The sequence below is a fragment of the Xyrauchen texanus genome, chromosome 36 (genome assembly GCF_025860055.1).
Source record: "Xyrauchen texanus isolate HMW12.3.18 chromosome 36, RBS_HiC_50CHRs, whole genome shotgun sequence".
Classification (NCBI taxonomy): Eukaryota; Metazoa; Chordata; class Actinopteri; order Cypriniformes; family Catostomidae; genus Xyrauchen; species Xyrauchen texanus.
Genome location: NC_068311.1, coordinates 15,310,445 through 15,325,281, shown reverse-complemented (window position 1 = coordinate 15,325,281; position 14,837 = coordinate 15,310,445). Strand labels below are relative to the sequence as shown.

General features: G+C 38.8%; 1 protein-coding gene across 2 annotated transcripts in view; it reads left to right on the top strand.

Moving 5' to 3' along the window:
- Positions 1 to 5,597, top strand: part of LOC127629545 (reticulon-4 receptor-like 1) — a 275,944-nt gene extending 270,347 nt beyond the window's left edge. For both annotated transcript variants that reach the window (XM_052106633.1, XM_052106632.1), the window contains exons 2-3: positions 2,238 to 2,689; positions 2,793 to 5,597. In XM_052106633.1, the coding sequence (XP_051962593.1) occupies positions 2,238 to 2,689; positions 2,793 to 3,779 (1,439 nt within the window). In that variant the 3' untranslated portion in view covers positions 3,780 to 5,597. The remainder of the gene's footprint in view (positions 1 to 2,237; positions 2,690 to 2,792) is intronic.
- Positions 5,598 to 14,837: the final 9,240 nt, after the last annotated feature.

Here is a 14,837-nt window from a genome sequence, read left to right as displayed (position 1 = left end):
TTCCTCTGTTTGTTTTGAGAGACCAATCTTGAGAGACAATAACATTGGGCAAGCGCTAGTGGTGCAGAAATGTCATACTTCAGCTTTAAATAAACAGAAAAAACATACGATTTCGAAAAACATACGATTGATGTATGTCATATCATTTGATATGACACATACACATTGTCAAAATGCCATATCTTTCATCATATGATTGATTAATACATAGTGATTATTAAAAAAATAAAAAATAATAAATCAGCAAGACTTTCTTGGACTGTCTATGCTAAAATCCAGCTCTCCATGGACCTTATTCACAGTAGGTTAGGGATAGACTTACAGTCTCTTCATTGGGTTCTGATTATTGTATAGTGCTTTAAATCGTTCCACTGACAAAACATTGCAAATAATAATATATATATATATTCAAGAAATGTAAGTTTACAATAAAACATGAGTTATGTAAAATATGATATGATCTACATAGGTCAGGAGTGAAGAGCCATGCATGCCATTTGAAGAGACTAAGTCTATCCCTCACAATCTCATTTTCATTCATGTCAAAAAATGTAATATGGCACTGCTGTGAATAAGGTATATTTTCAAGCTCCTATCCTACAAAGTTATTTTGTTAGGAAACAAATTAGAATATGTGTAGTAGTAGAGTAATATTTGATTCTGCTCCAGGTCACTGTTGAAGACAGCTGACCGATATTACAAGAACAACAACAATTTTTCCGCTAATCCCACACATAAGCTGAAGGCCTTATTTAGATGGCTGTTGAGGACATATTTCATTTTGGCACGCCGTTAGGACAAATGGGATTACATGGCCAATCTGGGAGTGAGGCTCACAGGCAGGTGATGCAGGCTGCTCCATTGCTTTCATCAAACACCCAGGGAGTTAACGTTAAAGGTCAGCAGATTCTGCATGTGAATGCCACAGTTTAGACACATTTGGAGTCGAAAGCCATTTTAATAAATATCCGATTATCACCTGTAAATGTGTAATTCCAGCCTCTGTATTTTGAAGGCAGAAACCTGGAGGATTATGGTGATGTTAAGAGGCAGCAGGAGCAAATCAATTTTGAGTGAATGACAGGAACAATGCTTTAAATAATGCATTTTTGAAAGGGAGGGCAGGGGGAAAGCTGCCACACATGAGTAAATGAGCCTCTTATAAAAGTGGAAAATTTTCTCATTCCTTTCCATTCTGTGTGTAGATGAACTGGTGGATAAGTTACACAAAATAGCTCCAAGGGAGCATGGCAGGAAGAAGCAGTGGTATTGTATGCCTCTCAGAGGCTTAACATCGGTTTAACTAAGCACTCAAGAGGCTGTTTGAAGGCACTGGAATCAGTTTCAGCAGAAGGATGGTGAGCTCTGCTTGTACCCACATGGACAGAATAAATAGTGCTGAAGAGCTCAACCTCCGAAACGATTCTATATTCTTTGCCATTGTATATTTCCCTTCCAAAATGAGCATACTTACAGTGGGGTGACCTTAATTCATTCAGAAGACATTGTGATCACTCCCATTAAGCACTGAGCAAAGAGGTGATGAGACACATCAATGACTTTCAAATGGTATGTTATTATCATGTTACATTTTTGGCCAATATATGTAACATTGATTACCTTCCAGTTGAGGGGTGAAAGTTATCATTGATTGATAGCTTGGCTTGAACATACTATCAACACTGAGCTTGTGTCTATCTTGATGTTTGATATGGATGTATAATGTATCCTCTGAACAATTTGTGACAGCTCAGCACAAACATGTATATGTGTACATGCTACTACACAGATACTATCAGTTGATTTAAAGTGCCAAACTTAATGTATAACATTTATAAAAATAGAAATTCACATTCTGAGCAGGCAATTGACAACATAAATGTAGAGTAAAAAGTGCATTCTAAGTGCCAATTACCAGTAAGTAACTAAGAGTAGGTTTACATGCTAAGCTTATGCCTTAAAAAAATTTAGACCACTTTACGTGTCTAATAGAATTTTGTGTGGTTTGTTTTGGCTACTCGTTGATTGACTAGGATCTGCTTTCGCTGACATGTTCCTCTTCATGTTCATACTTGCACTGTTTTGTTTTTGTAATCCAATACCCCTTTTTCCAAGCCTACTGTATATCTTCTTTTTTTATTTATTTTTAAAGCAATTTACTTTTTTTAAGCTAGCAGATCACACACAAGTGCACAAAGTGAAAACAATAAACACTTTTTGTCTGTATCTCTCCTTAGGCTGTGGGCTAGAGTTCCTGTTGATACTCTGTGGGCTGGAGCTCTCCTGGTCCTGCCCACATCACTGCATTTGCTACATGGCCCCCAGCACTGTCAGCTGCCAAGCCCACAACTTCTTGTCCGTCCCTGAAGGCATTCCTCCACACAGTGAGCGTATCTTCCTCCAAAACAACAAGATCCATCGGTTGCTGCAGGGCCACTTTAGCCCTACCACAGTCACGCTGTGGATCTACTCCAACAATATCACATACATCGAACCATCCACCTTTCAAGGCTTCAACCTGCTGGAGGAACTGGACCTGGGAGACAATCGGCACCTGCAGTCACTATCTGCAGAAACCTTCCACGGGCTAGCTCGGCTCCATGCTCTCCATCTATATCGTTGTGGCCTCAGTGTGCTGCCCACTAACATCTTCCAGGGTCTCCGCAACCTTCAGTATCTCTACCTGCAGGTGAGCCAGTCACGTATTGTACTACTATGTAACAAGATGAAATGGCATTGGGAAATATGTACTGTGTAAAAATATAACCACTATTTTGTTTCTGTGTCTATAGGACAATAACTTGGAGTATCTGCAGGATGACCTTTTTGTGGACTTGCACAACCTGAGTCACCTGTTTCTCCATGGGAACCGCCTATGGAGTCTGCACCAGAACACATTTCGAGGACTGGGGGCTTTGGACCGGCTGCTCCTGCACCACAACCAACTGCAGTGGGTGGACCGTCTGGCATTTCACGACCTGCGGCGGCTCACCACACTCTATTTGTTCAACAATTCGCTGCCGGAACTTGCTGGAGAATGCCTGGCCCAGCTGCCTGCCCTGGAGTACCTCCGCCTCAATGACAACCCTTGGGAGTGCGACTGCAAGGCTTTATCGCTGTGGGACTGGCTCAAAAAATTTCGGGGGTCCACATCGTCAGTGGGCTGTGTGACACCGGGAGATCTGGTGGGCAAGGACCTAAAGCAACTAAGGAAAGAGGACTTCCCCAACTGCTCTGGATCTGAGTCCTTGCACCAGAGTAAGACCAAGACTTGGGCAGGAACAGACAAAGTTTCATTGAAGCAGGAGCCTCATCCTGCTCAGCCTCCACAAACACACCCCCATCACCCCCATCAGAATGAACTATACCCCTCCCCACCTTCTGCTGTCCCTCAGCCACCTCCAGCTATAAATGGTGTACAAGCAGGACCAGGAAGCTCTCCGGACTCAGAGCCTGCTCAAAAACCTGGCCACTCTCGTAACTGCACACGCCAACGGGTCAGAGACAGCAAGGAAAAAGGTCCCAATGAGATCAACATCTTAAAGGAGATGGCCGATAAGGAGTATTCCTCCCCCGATTTTACCGGGAAATACGAAGAAACATCTTCTGATAGTTCGAACACCCGTAGAAAGCCCAAATGTACCCCACGGACCACTGTTCGTCCCCCTAGTGGGGTCCAGCAGGCGACCAACTTGGGAAACTCCCATCATATGGCTCTGTTTTTCTGTAGTATTCTGGGACTGGTTGCACTTCTAAACACTGAGCTCATTCTGCGCTGAACTCGATGCTGGGCCATCATTGCATCGCCAATGCGCAGCAGTCCTCTGATCAGCTCTAGCTCCAGCATTACCAGGCCTACTAATGTGTGTATGTGTATGTTTTATGTGTGTATGTGTGAGTGATCCTGTGTAATATATTGTTTAAGGAGCTTTGCCATTTAGACTGAAATAGAATACTGATTGGCGGATGTTATAAACTCAAAATCTGGGTCGGCGTATGAGAAGAATTGCGAAACAAACCGAACATGCTTGCACTGCCACTGTTGTTGTTGTTCTACATAATTTTTTTCATTTCCTGTTGGTCTGGTCTCTGACTCTAAATAGAAACACATTGTAGAAAATAGAAAGCACAGATAACCAAATAAATGTGCAAAAGAATGTGTAATAGGAGACACAAGCTGATGAAACATGAATATGAGATGACGGATCATTTAGAAAGCACACATACATCATCACCCACTCCTCCACTAACATTTTGAATTACAGAACAAACATATGGGAGACCATCAACATTGAGGACGCTCCAAATCCTACGAGTTACATTGTCCTCTGTTTAATACATCACATTGTTGCCAAATATATTCCAAAAAATATATCAGATCAGGAGTGTCAATCATTTTTTGGGCAGATTTGCTTTCATTATGCTGGGAATAATATATGATGCAACAAACAATGTGTTGTAAACAGTGCTCCTAAACTGATGAGCCTGAACAAAAGCACATACATTATCATTACCTCAGTCGAAAAAGCCCCAAAACCAGCTTATTTTGACCTTTTGTCATTTCAATAGCTTCATCCACATATTTTTCTACATATTTTCTTTACTTTTGCCCTTAAAAGTAACTTCAGGTGAATCATCCTTATTCTGGATTGTATTGTTTTCTAACAGCACATGAAAAGCCAATGGCCAAACTCGCTGCTACATTGTTTATAGAAGCAAATGAGACCCATTTTACCTCATCTGCTTCTGAAAAAAAAAACGTGTGTGTGAGTGTGGGTGTCCAGTATAAAAAGTGTTTGAAAAAAATGTGTGTTTGTTTCTTGTCCTCTGTTTGTTTTGTTTGGCTGTGACTCAGAGGACTAAGAAATGGACTGCTTGATGGGGGTCACGGACTCTGGAGGGGACGCAGGTCTAATTGAAGTGAACTCTATTTTGAAAAGCGCCTTCAGCCTAAGCCCGCCATCGGAAACACAGACACCTCTCTTTCAAAGAGTTTTAACAAGACAGAGGAGAAGAAAAGAATGAAAAACAAATATACTTAAAACTGAAATATCTTTAAAAGACTTGTAATGATATAAATACACTTCAAATTTAGCATGGCCAAATTTACCTTTTGGAGCCATAGGCCTGCTTGATTGCCTCTATAGTGGCTGAAGTGAATACCGATGGAAATAAGAGGGACAATCACATGAAGACTGGGGACACTGCAGATGGGTGGACGTATCCAAGATGCTTTGGAGTGCAGGAGAACTGTGATTCCTGTTCAAAGACACTTTGTAAAAAAAATAAGGAGAACTGTATCATCACAATCTGCAATGGAAATATTAATCAGTACTATGACACTGACATCTTTAATGACACTTTTGATTACAACAGGGTTCCTAAAGCTCTGAAGAATTTATCTTCAGAACTTAATGAATATTATTATTTTTTATTATTTGGTCAAACGTTTTGGGGGGAATTTTTGTTCCATTAATATGGTTTGTCCATTTTCTGACTAAATTGCACATTCCAGTCTCCTCTACTTCTCCCTATTCTCTTCTCTCTCTTCTGTGTCTCTCCATCCTACTGTCTTGATGGTTTAACGAGTCATTCTCGAAAAGCATTTATAAAGATATTAAAATCTATATCTTCTTATGGTAAACGTGTTTGTTTGCATTTACTTTGTGTATAGGTTACCGGTTGTTGAAATGTTTTGACCTCTTTCCCTTTGTTGCTGCAGAGGTTCTCAACCCTGTTCCAACCCAAGTGTTCTCAACCCAAGTGTTCTCAACCCAAGTGTTCTCAACCCAAGTGTTGGGGGTCCTCCAGGAACAGGGTTGAGAAACTCTTCAGAATTGTCCACCCATAAATGAAAATTCTGTCATAATTCTGTCCAAACACGTATTACTTTATTTCTTCTGTGGAACACAAAGGAAATGTAAGGCTAAATGTTAGTCTGTCACAATTCTTTCATTGTATTTTTAATTTTGGGTAAACTATGCCTTTAATTATTATGTAGTGGTGCTTTCTAAGGCAATCACTATTACTACTGCTCATACCAGCAGTGAAACGGGCCACGACAGGCTGAAGAGGGCTGCAATACGGCGCTGTGATATGCCGTAAGGGGTCGCAATATGCATAAAAGGACAGCGACAACTTTTGGACCAGTTTCTATGTAAAATCCAGGGACAATTTCTCGTCCCAGTCTGCCTCTGGCTCATACTTGAGGTTTCGGATCTGAACTAACAAATCCAAACCCTACGTATTAAAATTTGGTGTATAACTCGTTGGGCGGTGTTTTTGCTACAGATTTCAATTATATCTCACATTATCTGTTTCTCTGGATCGATACTGCTGACTACACCCTAGTTCCTCTAGATCTAAAAATAGATCCCCTGTAACCTTGTGGAGCTTATAGATCTGCATGGACACACACAAACTTAATTCATAAGGAGTCGCCATACACCAATATATATTCTTGATGACACTGAGAGCTCAAGAATATTGCCACACACAAACACTATTAATTTAACAGATTTAAGCAATTCCACATCACAGGTGCTACACAGGCACCCTGATGTGTGTATATGTCAGTGTAATTAGTGAAACATGCAAAAACTCATCCAACTATCCCTCTATAAATCATTCCCGAAGCGCTGCATGTTTATAAAAGTGTCACTGCAGATCTGGAGATATTCAAAGTTATCATTATGATTTTTAAATGGACTTCACAGCATAAATCCCATTTCCTCTGCCTCCTATCCTACCACCATGATGGAAATCGATTCCCGTGTTATACTGTAAATTACTTTTCATTTTTTTTAATTCTGTTCAATGAAAAGAGGGGAAAAGTTAGTTTTCTGCATGGCAGAGGACGGAAACAGTAATACATTTGAATTGATGAGCATCTCTAACGTAGTAACATGGTAGGTCTCTGCTTATTCTCTCTGACGTGAAAAAGCTTGCCTCACCTCTCTCCATCTCTCCTCACTTCTAGCTCTCCCTCTCTCTCTCTGTTCACCATTATCGCCACTATCATGTAGATTTACAGGCTTTTGCTAGAGTCTCATTCATATGCTGTAATAATAACACTACAGAAATACAACAATATTGAAGATTGTGTGATTTTAGCTCTGTTTCAAAAATCTAGTGAGCTGCCTACCTATACAGCGTATAGGCATGCTCCTGAAGCAAGGTTTTTTCAAACGGTAGGTAAAATTGTGTTGCCTTATAAGAGAAATTATTCAGTCCTAATTCTTAGGCAGGATTACATGTATCCTTCCCAAAGACTGCAATCTTGAGTTGAATGAGTTGATTAATATACACTCACCATTTTATAAGGTACACATGTACACCTACTTATTCATGCAATTGCCTAATCAGCCAATTGTGTGTCAGCAGTGCAATGCATAAAATCTTGAAGATATGGAGGCTTCCGTTAATGTTCACATTAACCATCAGAATGGGTAAATTCTGTAACTGCTGATCTCCTGGCATTTTCATGCACATCAGTCTCTGGAGTTTACTTTGTATGGTAACAAAAACATCCAGAGAGCGGATGTTCTGCAGACAGAAACACCTTGTTGATGAGAGAGGTCAGCGGAGAATGGACAGTCTGGTTCAAGCTGACAGAAAGGCAATGGTAACTTGTATAGCCCTTCTTTACAAATGTAGTGAGCAGAATAACCCACTGCAGCCTCAGCTTTCTGTTCTTGGTGGACAGAAGTGGAAACTGACGTGGTCTTCTGCTGTTGTAGCCCATCTGCCTCAAGGTTCGATAAGTTGTGCATTCTGAGATGCTATTCTGCTCACTACAATTGTACAGAGTGGTTATCGGAGTTACTGTAGCCTTTCTGTCAGCTCGAACCAGTTGACCTCTCTAATCAACAAGGCGTTTCTGTCTGTTGAATGGAATTTCCCAGTTCTGATGGCAAATAAGATGGTGTACAGGTTTACCTAATAAAGTTGTCGGTGAGTGCATTTCATTCAATACTGAAAAGTGTTGAAAGTTTTAAATTATTTCAATTTTAATTAATTAAATTTTTATTTTGATGTATTTATGTGTTATGTATTTTGTGGTTTATGCTGTTGACCAAATTTCAGCTGTTTGGTTATATTCAAAAGATGAATTTAAGGTACTATTTCACCCAATCCAAAGTGCATTTGAACAGCAGTGAAACACTTTCTAATGATGTTACATTCATACAAGCAGACAGAGAAGTAAGTTTAGAGCAGAAGAAATATAAATTAATCAAATTGTCAGCTTTATGCTAAACTAAAATGTTATTTCTAGCCATTTTACATGCACATGTTACCAGGCAAGATCATATTTTTTTATCAAGAAAATTTACTTAGATCATAATTTCTTTATTTCTAGTTAGACCTTTTATATTAGGGCAAAAATCATATTCTTGACAATAATCTTTGTATTGTTTTCCTGTAAAAATTCGAAACCTCTTTAAAACAAGATCAATTTGATTTATCTTGTTTTACAAACAACACTGCATAAGATATTTAGGTTTTTCAGAGTATTTTTAATGTGTGTATTTTGTCTTACTGTACCGGCAGAGGTTTTAAAGTGAAAAAATCTACCAGTGCTGAAAAAGAAATCCAAAGTTTTTAGAAGACGTTACTGACCTTGAGTATGTATTCTGTAATCTGTAGTGGAATATATTTAAAAAGTAACCCTCCCAACCCTGGTTATGTATTTGTTGTGCTTATTAGAGTGTCACACCATTATCTTAGCAACACCCCTGCTGAAAAAAAATTAGCTTAAACTAGTCTGTTTGCTGGTCTAAGCTGGTCTCCCAGTCTGGTCAGGCTGGTCTGTTTCCTGGTTTTAGATGGTTTTGGGCACTTAGCCACTGGTCAGGCTTGGAAACCAGCTGGCCACCCAGATAAACCAGCTGGGCCAGGTTGGGAGGCCATCTAGATCATTGTGAACCAGCTAAAACTAGCAATGCAACTTGTTTGATCTTGTTTAAACTGTTGAGCATGCTGGTTTAAGTTGCTTTTTCAAAAGGGGCACGCTAAAACCAGCACCTATCGAAACTCGGTAGACAGTGCATTTCACTAAAGTTTGAAACAGAGCCATAGCCTTGTATCTACATGTACCTGTTTAGCTTCAAACCATTTCATAATTCAAGCATTTGATTTGGGGATAAAAGCAGCACATTCATTATTCAGCTAAACCCTGTGAGCTTAACTGTGCCACTGTAGTCATCGAGCCCAGAGCCAGACACAAAAAAACCCTGCAGTAGTACTATTTCCAGTTCTCTGTTTTAGTGGCATTTATTTGCAAGGGAGGATCTGCTTCAAAGCTTCTAAAAATAACCTGAGCTCAGTCCCCTCACGACTTCAAAACGCATCTGAATGAAGGAGGAGTGGATGTGAGAGGCAGCGAGGGCAGAAGGGTACAGGGTTAAAGGGAAAGAGGAGAGGATGCACCGATGGGAGATGGGGCGATAAAAGAGACAGATGTAGAACAGATGGTGGACTGAGGGGAAGAGTGGAAGAGGCTTGCCTGGCCACGGACAGAACCAGGGAACTACAGCAGCCAGGGGAAACAATGAGGACCTGATGAGGACCACCATGGCTGAGAGAGAGATAATGAGAGAGGGAATTAAGGGTTGAATGAAACTACAGTATTAAGTGTATTATGGTTCTATCAGAAAAGACTCAGGATTATTAGGATTAATACGAATGTAGAGATGCTTTTATCATTTGGCATAAGCCTTGTCCTACAGTTCAGCAGAATGCTTAAATGGTCAGATCCTGCCAGACACGATGACTGCAGGGGAGCAGAGTTTACCCCAACCTTGGATAGGACCTAAACCTTTGGTAATGGGATGGAGGGGGATGAAAACAACAGAAGTATGCCAACAATGAGAAACAGCTTATAAATGAGAGGGTTTATAAAGCGGAGGCTGTATTGTGATTGGATGGGATGCCTGATCTCTAGTGAGATCTTCCCTCTAGAACTACGCTTACGCTTACATTTCTTACTGTATTCAATGTAGAGACGGCCTAAAAGATGTATAGATCCTTAAAGGGGTAGTTCACCCATGAATTACAATTCTATCATTGTTTACTCACCCTAATGATGTCTTAAACTCAAATTACTTTATTTCTTCTGCAGAACATAAATAAAGATTTTTTTAAGTGTATATATGATGTCTGTTTGTCCATTTAATGCAAGTCAATGGGGTCTAAAATTTTCAAGCTCCAAAAAGGACATGAAGGCATTTATCTAGAAGTGGTTTAATCCAAGTCTTCTGAAAAAAGAAATACAGCTGTAATCGGTTTTGCGTGAAAAACAGACTAAAATGTTACTCCTTTTTCACTATAACTCTTGACATCCGCAGTTTCCTTGGTACGTTCATGAGAGAAGCTCAATTACACTTCCTTGTGCTAGATGCATATGCTCAAGGATTATGGATTCCATTGACCTACATTATATAGACAATCATATATCATATATCCTTCAAAAACCTTCATTTTTGACTTGCAGAAGATAGAAAGTAATACGGCATAAGGGTGAGTAAATGATAAGAGGATGAAAATAATTTTTGGGAACTATGCCTATTCCCATTAAATATCAATAAGATTCCCATTAGATATCAAAATATTAAACCAAGTGGCAACAAACAGTGCTAAACTTTGTTTCAGGATTCAATTAACTTTTATAAGCCATCCATTTAACCAACTGGTCCCAAGATCATTTTAGTAGATGTATAAAGGCAGTTCCCCTCAAGTTCACACAAGGGTGACAACTAAAATAACAATCACATTACCTATGGAAAACCAGGAAATGTTGAGTATTGTGGCTTTTAATCTATATTTAATAACTCTGAAACTATCTACAGTATATGCTTTTAAAGGAATAGTAAGGAATAAATGATGATAGCATGTGCATTTTTGGGTGAACTATTCCTTTAAGCTTTACCCAATATACACATTTCAAATTTACAGTCTTACTGATGACTTATCTTGCACTACACAGATTTCTGTCCAATCAAATGCTCTCTAGAATGAGAACGTCCCTCCTCCTGCTTACAAGTAAATCAGAAAGCCTATTGACTAGTTACAAAAATAAATAAATAACAATATATATATATAAAATCTATATATTCCACCCAAACTTTGTGTTTCAATAGGAAATATGTCACCACAGGTTAGAAAACTGCACTCATCAGGTAATTTCATGAGCCTTACATTTTGAACGGTACAGTACTGTCAATTTGCTGTATAATTTATGCGGCAATATGAGACTGTATACGAAACGAAAAAGGCCGTCAGAATGTGGTGAAGAATCCAATGTGCAAGTGAAATGAACTGGTTTTAATTGACTTCCTTTCACTACTGTGTGATTTTAATTCAAATCAAGCCTTTAGAAAATTAAAAAGTAAAACAGCAAGAGAGAGGAAGAGAGCGAGAGGAAGAGTGCTAGGAAATACAGAGAAAGACATTATAATTAACAGAATAAACTAAATGACACAAACTTCATAGCACCTGCATCTCACCACTTTCCATTCCTCCTCAAATCCCTCTCTCCCCAATCAATCATAAACCTAATATCATCTCTCTCTCTATGTAAGTCCTTCCTCTCACACTACATTTATTTATTTAGCTCGAAAGTCCCATTAGGCCTCACTGAACCTGACTCCCCTCAGAATGACACACCGCATATAAAACAGCAGTGGCTTTATGGTTCTTACTTATACACAACACTACTTGACATTGGAAGTCGAACTTTACCTGCTCAAGTGCGAAAATGAAATACGGCCAGAATAAAAAAGGAGACAAAAGAAGACTTCCAAGTCAACTGTTTCACTTGTGTTTGAAGTAGTTTTTTGGCTATTTGGTTTTAACCTGTCATAATGGAGTTATTGCCATAAACTCTAACGCTTAAGTGAGTGTCTCCTGCGGTCAAGTGCATCTTAGCATATCCACAGGATTTTGCTCTGATTTACTGTTTGGTAAAAACCAACTGTACTCTCTCTCACAGAGCGGCATCGGTTTGAAACCGTCTCTGTCAAGCTAATGGCTGATCAATGACTGGAATTAAAAGGTCAGATCAATTTCAGCAGCCACAACCCAATAAAAGTGGGGCTCAAACTGCATGGCCCATAGCCCCATCAGTCCTGTACAAATTCCAAGCTTAGACAAGCCCCTGAACAGCATGGCTAATGACATACACAGCACTTTCTGCCTTTCAATTAATCACAACCAAACACAGCCTGACACATGGTACACTCCCAAACACAAAACCATTCCCAGGTTTTATTTCCCTCTGCACAGAACTCTGGCCATCTGCAGTGTCTCTTTCATTTTTTTTCTCCCTCTTTCTAACTGAAATGTTTTATTAACCAAAATCTATAGCCACGAAGCTGAAAAAAAATAAACATTGGTGGGGGCAGGGCCAAAGCCAGTGGGGTGAAAGGTGGTAACAATTCCATATGTTAGTATTTATTGTAAAGACATTGATGGGTCTGTTTCCAAATTACATTACTAGTCTTCTATGTTTATGTAGAAAGAACTATAGCACTAGATCATCTAATAGGATTAAATTAGTAGTACCTAGGGTACATTCAGAGCATGGAAAATCATCTTTCTCCTACTATGCCCCATGGCTGTGGAATGAATTTCAAGCTACTGTCCCTCTAGAAACAATTCCTCCTTTGAATGTATTTAAAAATTTACTACAGTATACAATGATTGAATTATGTTGTTGTTTTACTTGATTTATGATGAATGTTGTGCTCTGACTTTCTGGAATGTTTTATATATGTTGTGTGTTTGTGTGTAATTTTGTAGTGTGGCCATCTTGGCCAGGACTCCCTGGAGGAAGAGATTTCTTTTAATCTCAATGGGACCTTCCTGGAAAAATAAAGGAAATAATAATAATAGGGGCCCAAAGGTCCAGGGGGCCAACAACAAAATTGAAACTGTATTATTTTAATAGGTAAGGGGCCCAGAGTAATATTTAGTCAGGGGGATCAGAATTTCTTTCTATGGCCCTGGTGGGGGGTTACAAAGAATGAATTGCACATTCTGATTGTTTATTTGCATGTGCTTTCAGAGTTGTTTTAGCACGTGATTCACTAAAGGCATTTTGCAAATCACGTTTGCCCTTCCTCTATGCCTATTAACAATGGCTAATACAGGGGCCATCTTTAAACAATGCTATATAAAATGATATCTCTATATTTTTAAGACTATTGGTGTTATACTATATATATCTTGATAATTATGCAATTGCTCGGAAAAAGGTTAAAGGGTGAATTTTAATCATTTCAACCAAACCAAGTAGATTCAAAATGTTTCTTGCATAAAGTAAAAATCTAGTTTGAAAACTACACTGCATGATTTCCACAGTTTGTTGTTCACAGTTCACTAAATGAACCCCAGGAAGAAGAATATTTACTCACTTTCATTAAGGCCTATGTGCATCAAAGTTCACAGCTCACAGTTCACTAAATGAACTCAAGGAATAATGATAATTAATCATTTAAATTTAAACCTATATGCACCAATATACAACAATACATAGGGTCTGTTCCAAAACAGAGCTCAACACATGCATTCTAGGATCACCTACCCAGGGAAGTATACTTATGATGCTACCATACTATGGCCAAAACTAAATATCTTAGGAGGCAGCATAATTAAGATACCTATCTTTTGCAACAGCCTTGGAATCAGAAACGCGTCTATGATGTCTTAAAATTCTGCCTCCGGAGGCAGCTCACTAGGTTTTGGAACAGACCCATAATAAAAGTCATCAGTAATAAAAAGCATTATATACCTATATGCATTTTTATCAAAAAAACATTTTTAAATGAACAGGGCAAAAAAACTATAACTTCACTTACTTCAATACAATTTTTATTCAATTCTGTTTACAGCCTGCTTTCTGATATAATGTGACATAAATTACACTAGGCAAACAGCACAGAGCTTTGTTAATGAAGTTCAATTGACAATTAGCATACAAAGGAGTGTTTGCACTGAAAATAATTTTCAAGACTGAGTTCATTTAAATACAGTGCTATTTTAGTGCATTTAGTGCCTGGTTAATTTTGATTGTGGGTGGTTAGTAAATAAGGCAAATGTTTTTGTGCTGAAATACCACATGCTAATGTGCCACATCTGTTAAGTAATTTCACCCCTCCTGGGTATTATCTTTTAGTTTAAATTACCAGCAAATTTAAGTGATTTTAAACTCTTCAACAAACCCAAATCAAGATATTTATGGCATTATATTAACCCATAATTTCAGTTATCGCTTGCGTCGAATATTGTAATATAGAAATGACACTGGAGAACATCATAATCCTCCAATAACATCTGCTTAATCACCTTGTTGCAACTGTATCCAGTCACTGAATCCTCTGTCCCCTGTGCCCCCTGGACCAAATAAACATTTTCAATAATGAACTGCCAATTAATCAGAGGATGGAGGCCATCACACACAACAGCAGTTTCACACTGAGGGCGATGCAGATTTGCGCTAGATTAAGGACTCTTACTCTAATGAGATCTGAAGACTCTGTGACAGAGGGAAGCACTCATAAACACAACTGTTCCTTATCCCTGCTGTAGTCCAATGGCCTAATATGAGAAAACAGACCAATCACAAGTAAGATCTCATTATTATTGTTTCTCTTAGTGGAATTCTCCTTGAAAAATCTGTCATTATTTACTCATTATTCCAAGCCCGTAAGACTTCCTTTCTGTTGAGTAAATGCAAAAGGATTTGTTAGGCAAAATGCTAAGGCTGTTCTTTTCTATTCAAGAAAAGTTAACAAGGACAGATTGTGCTCCAAAAATGCAAAAGGCATCATAAAAGCATT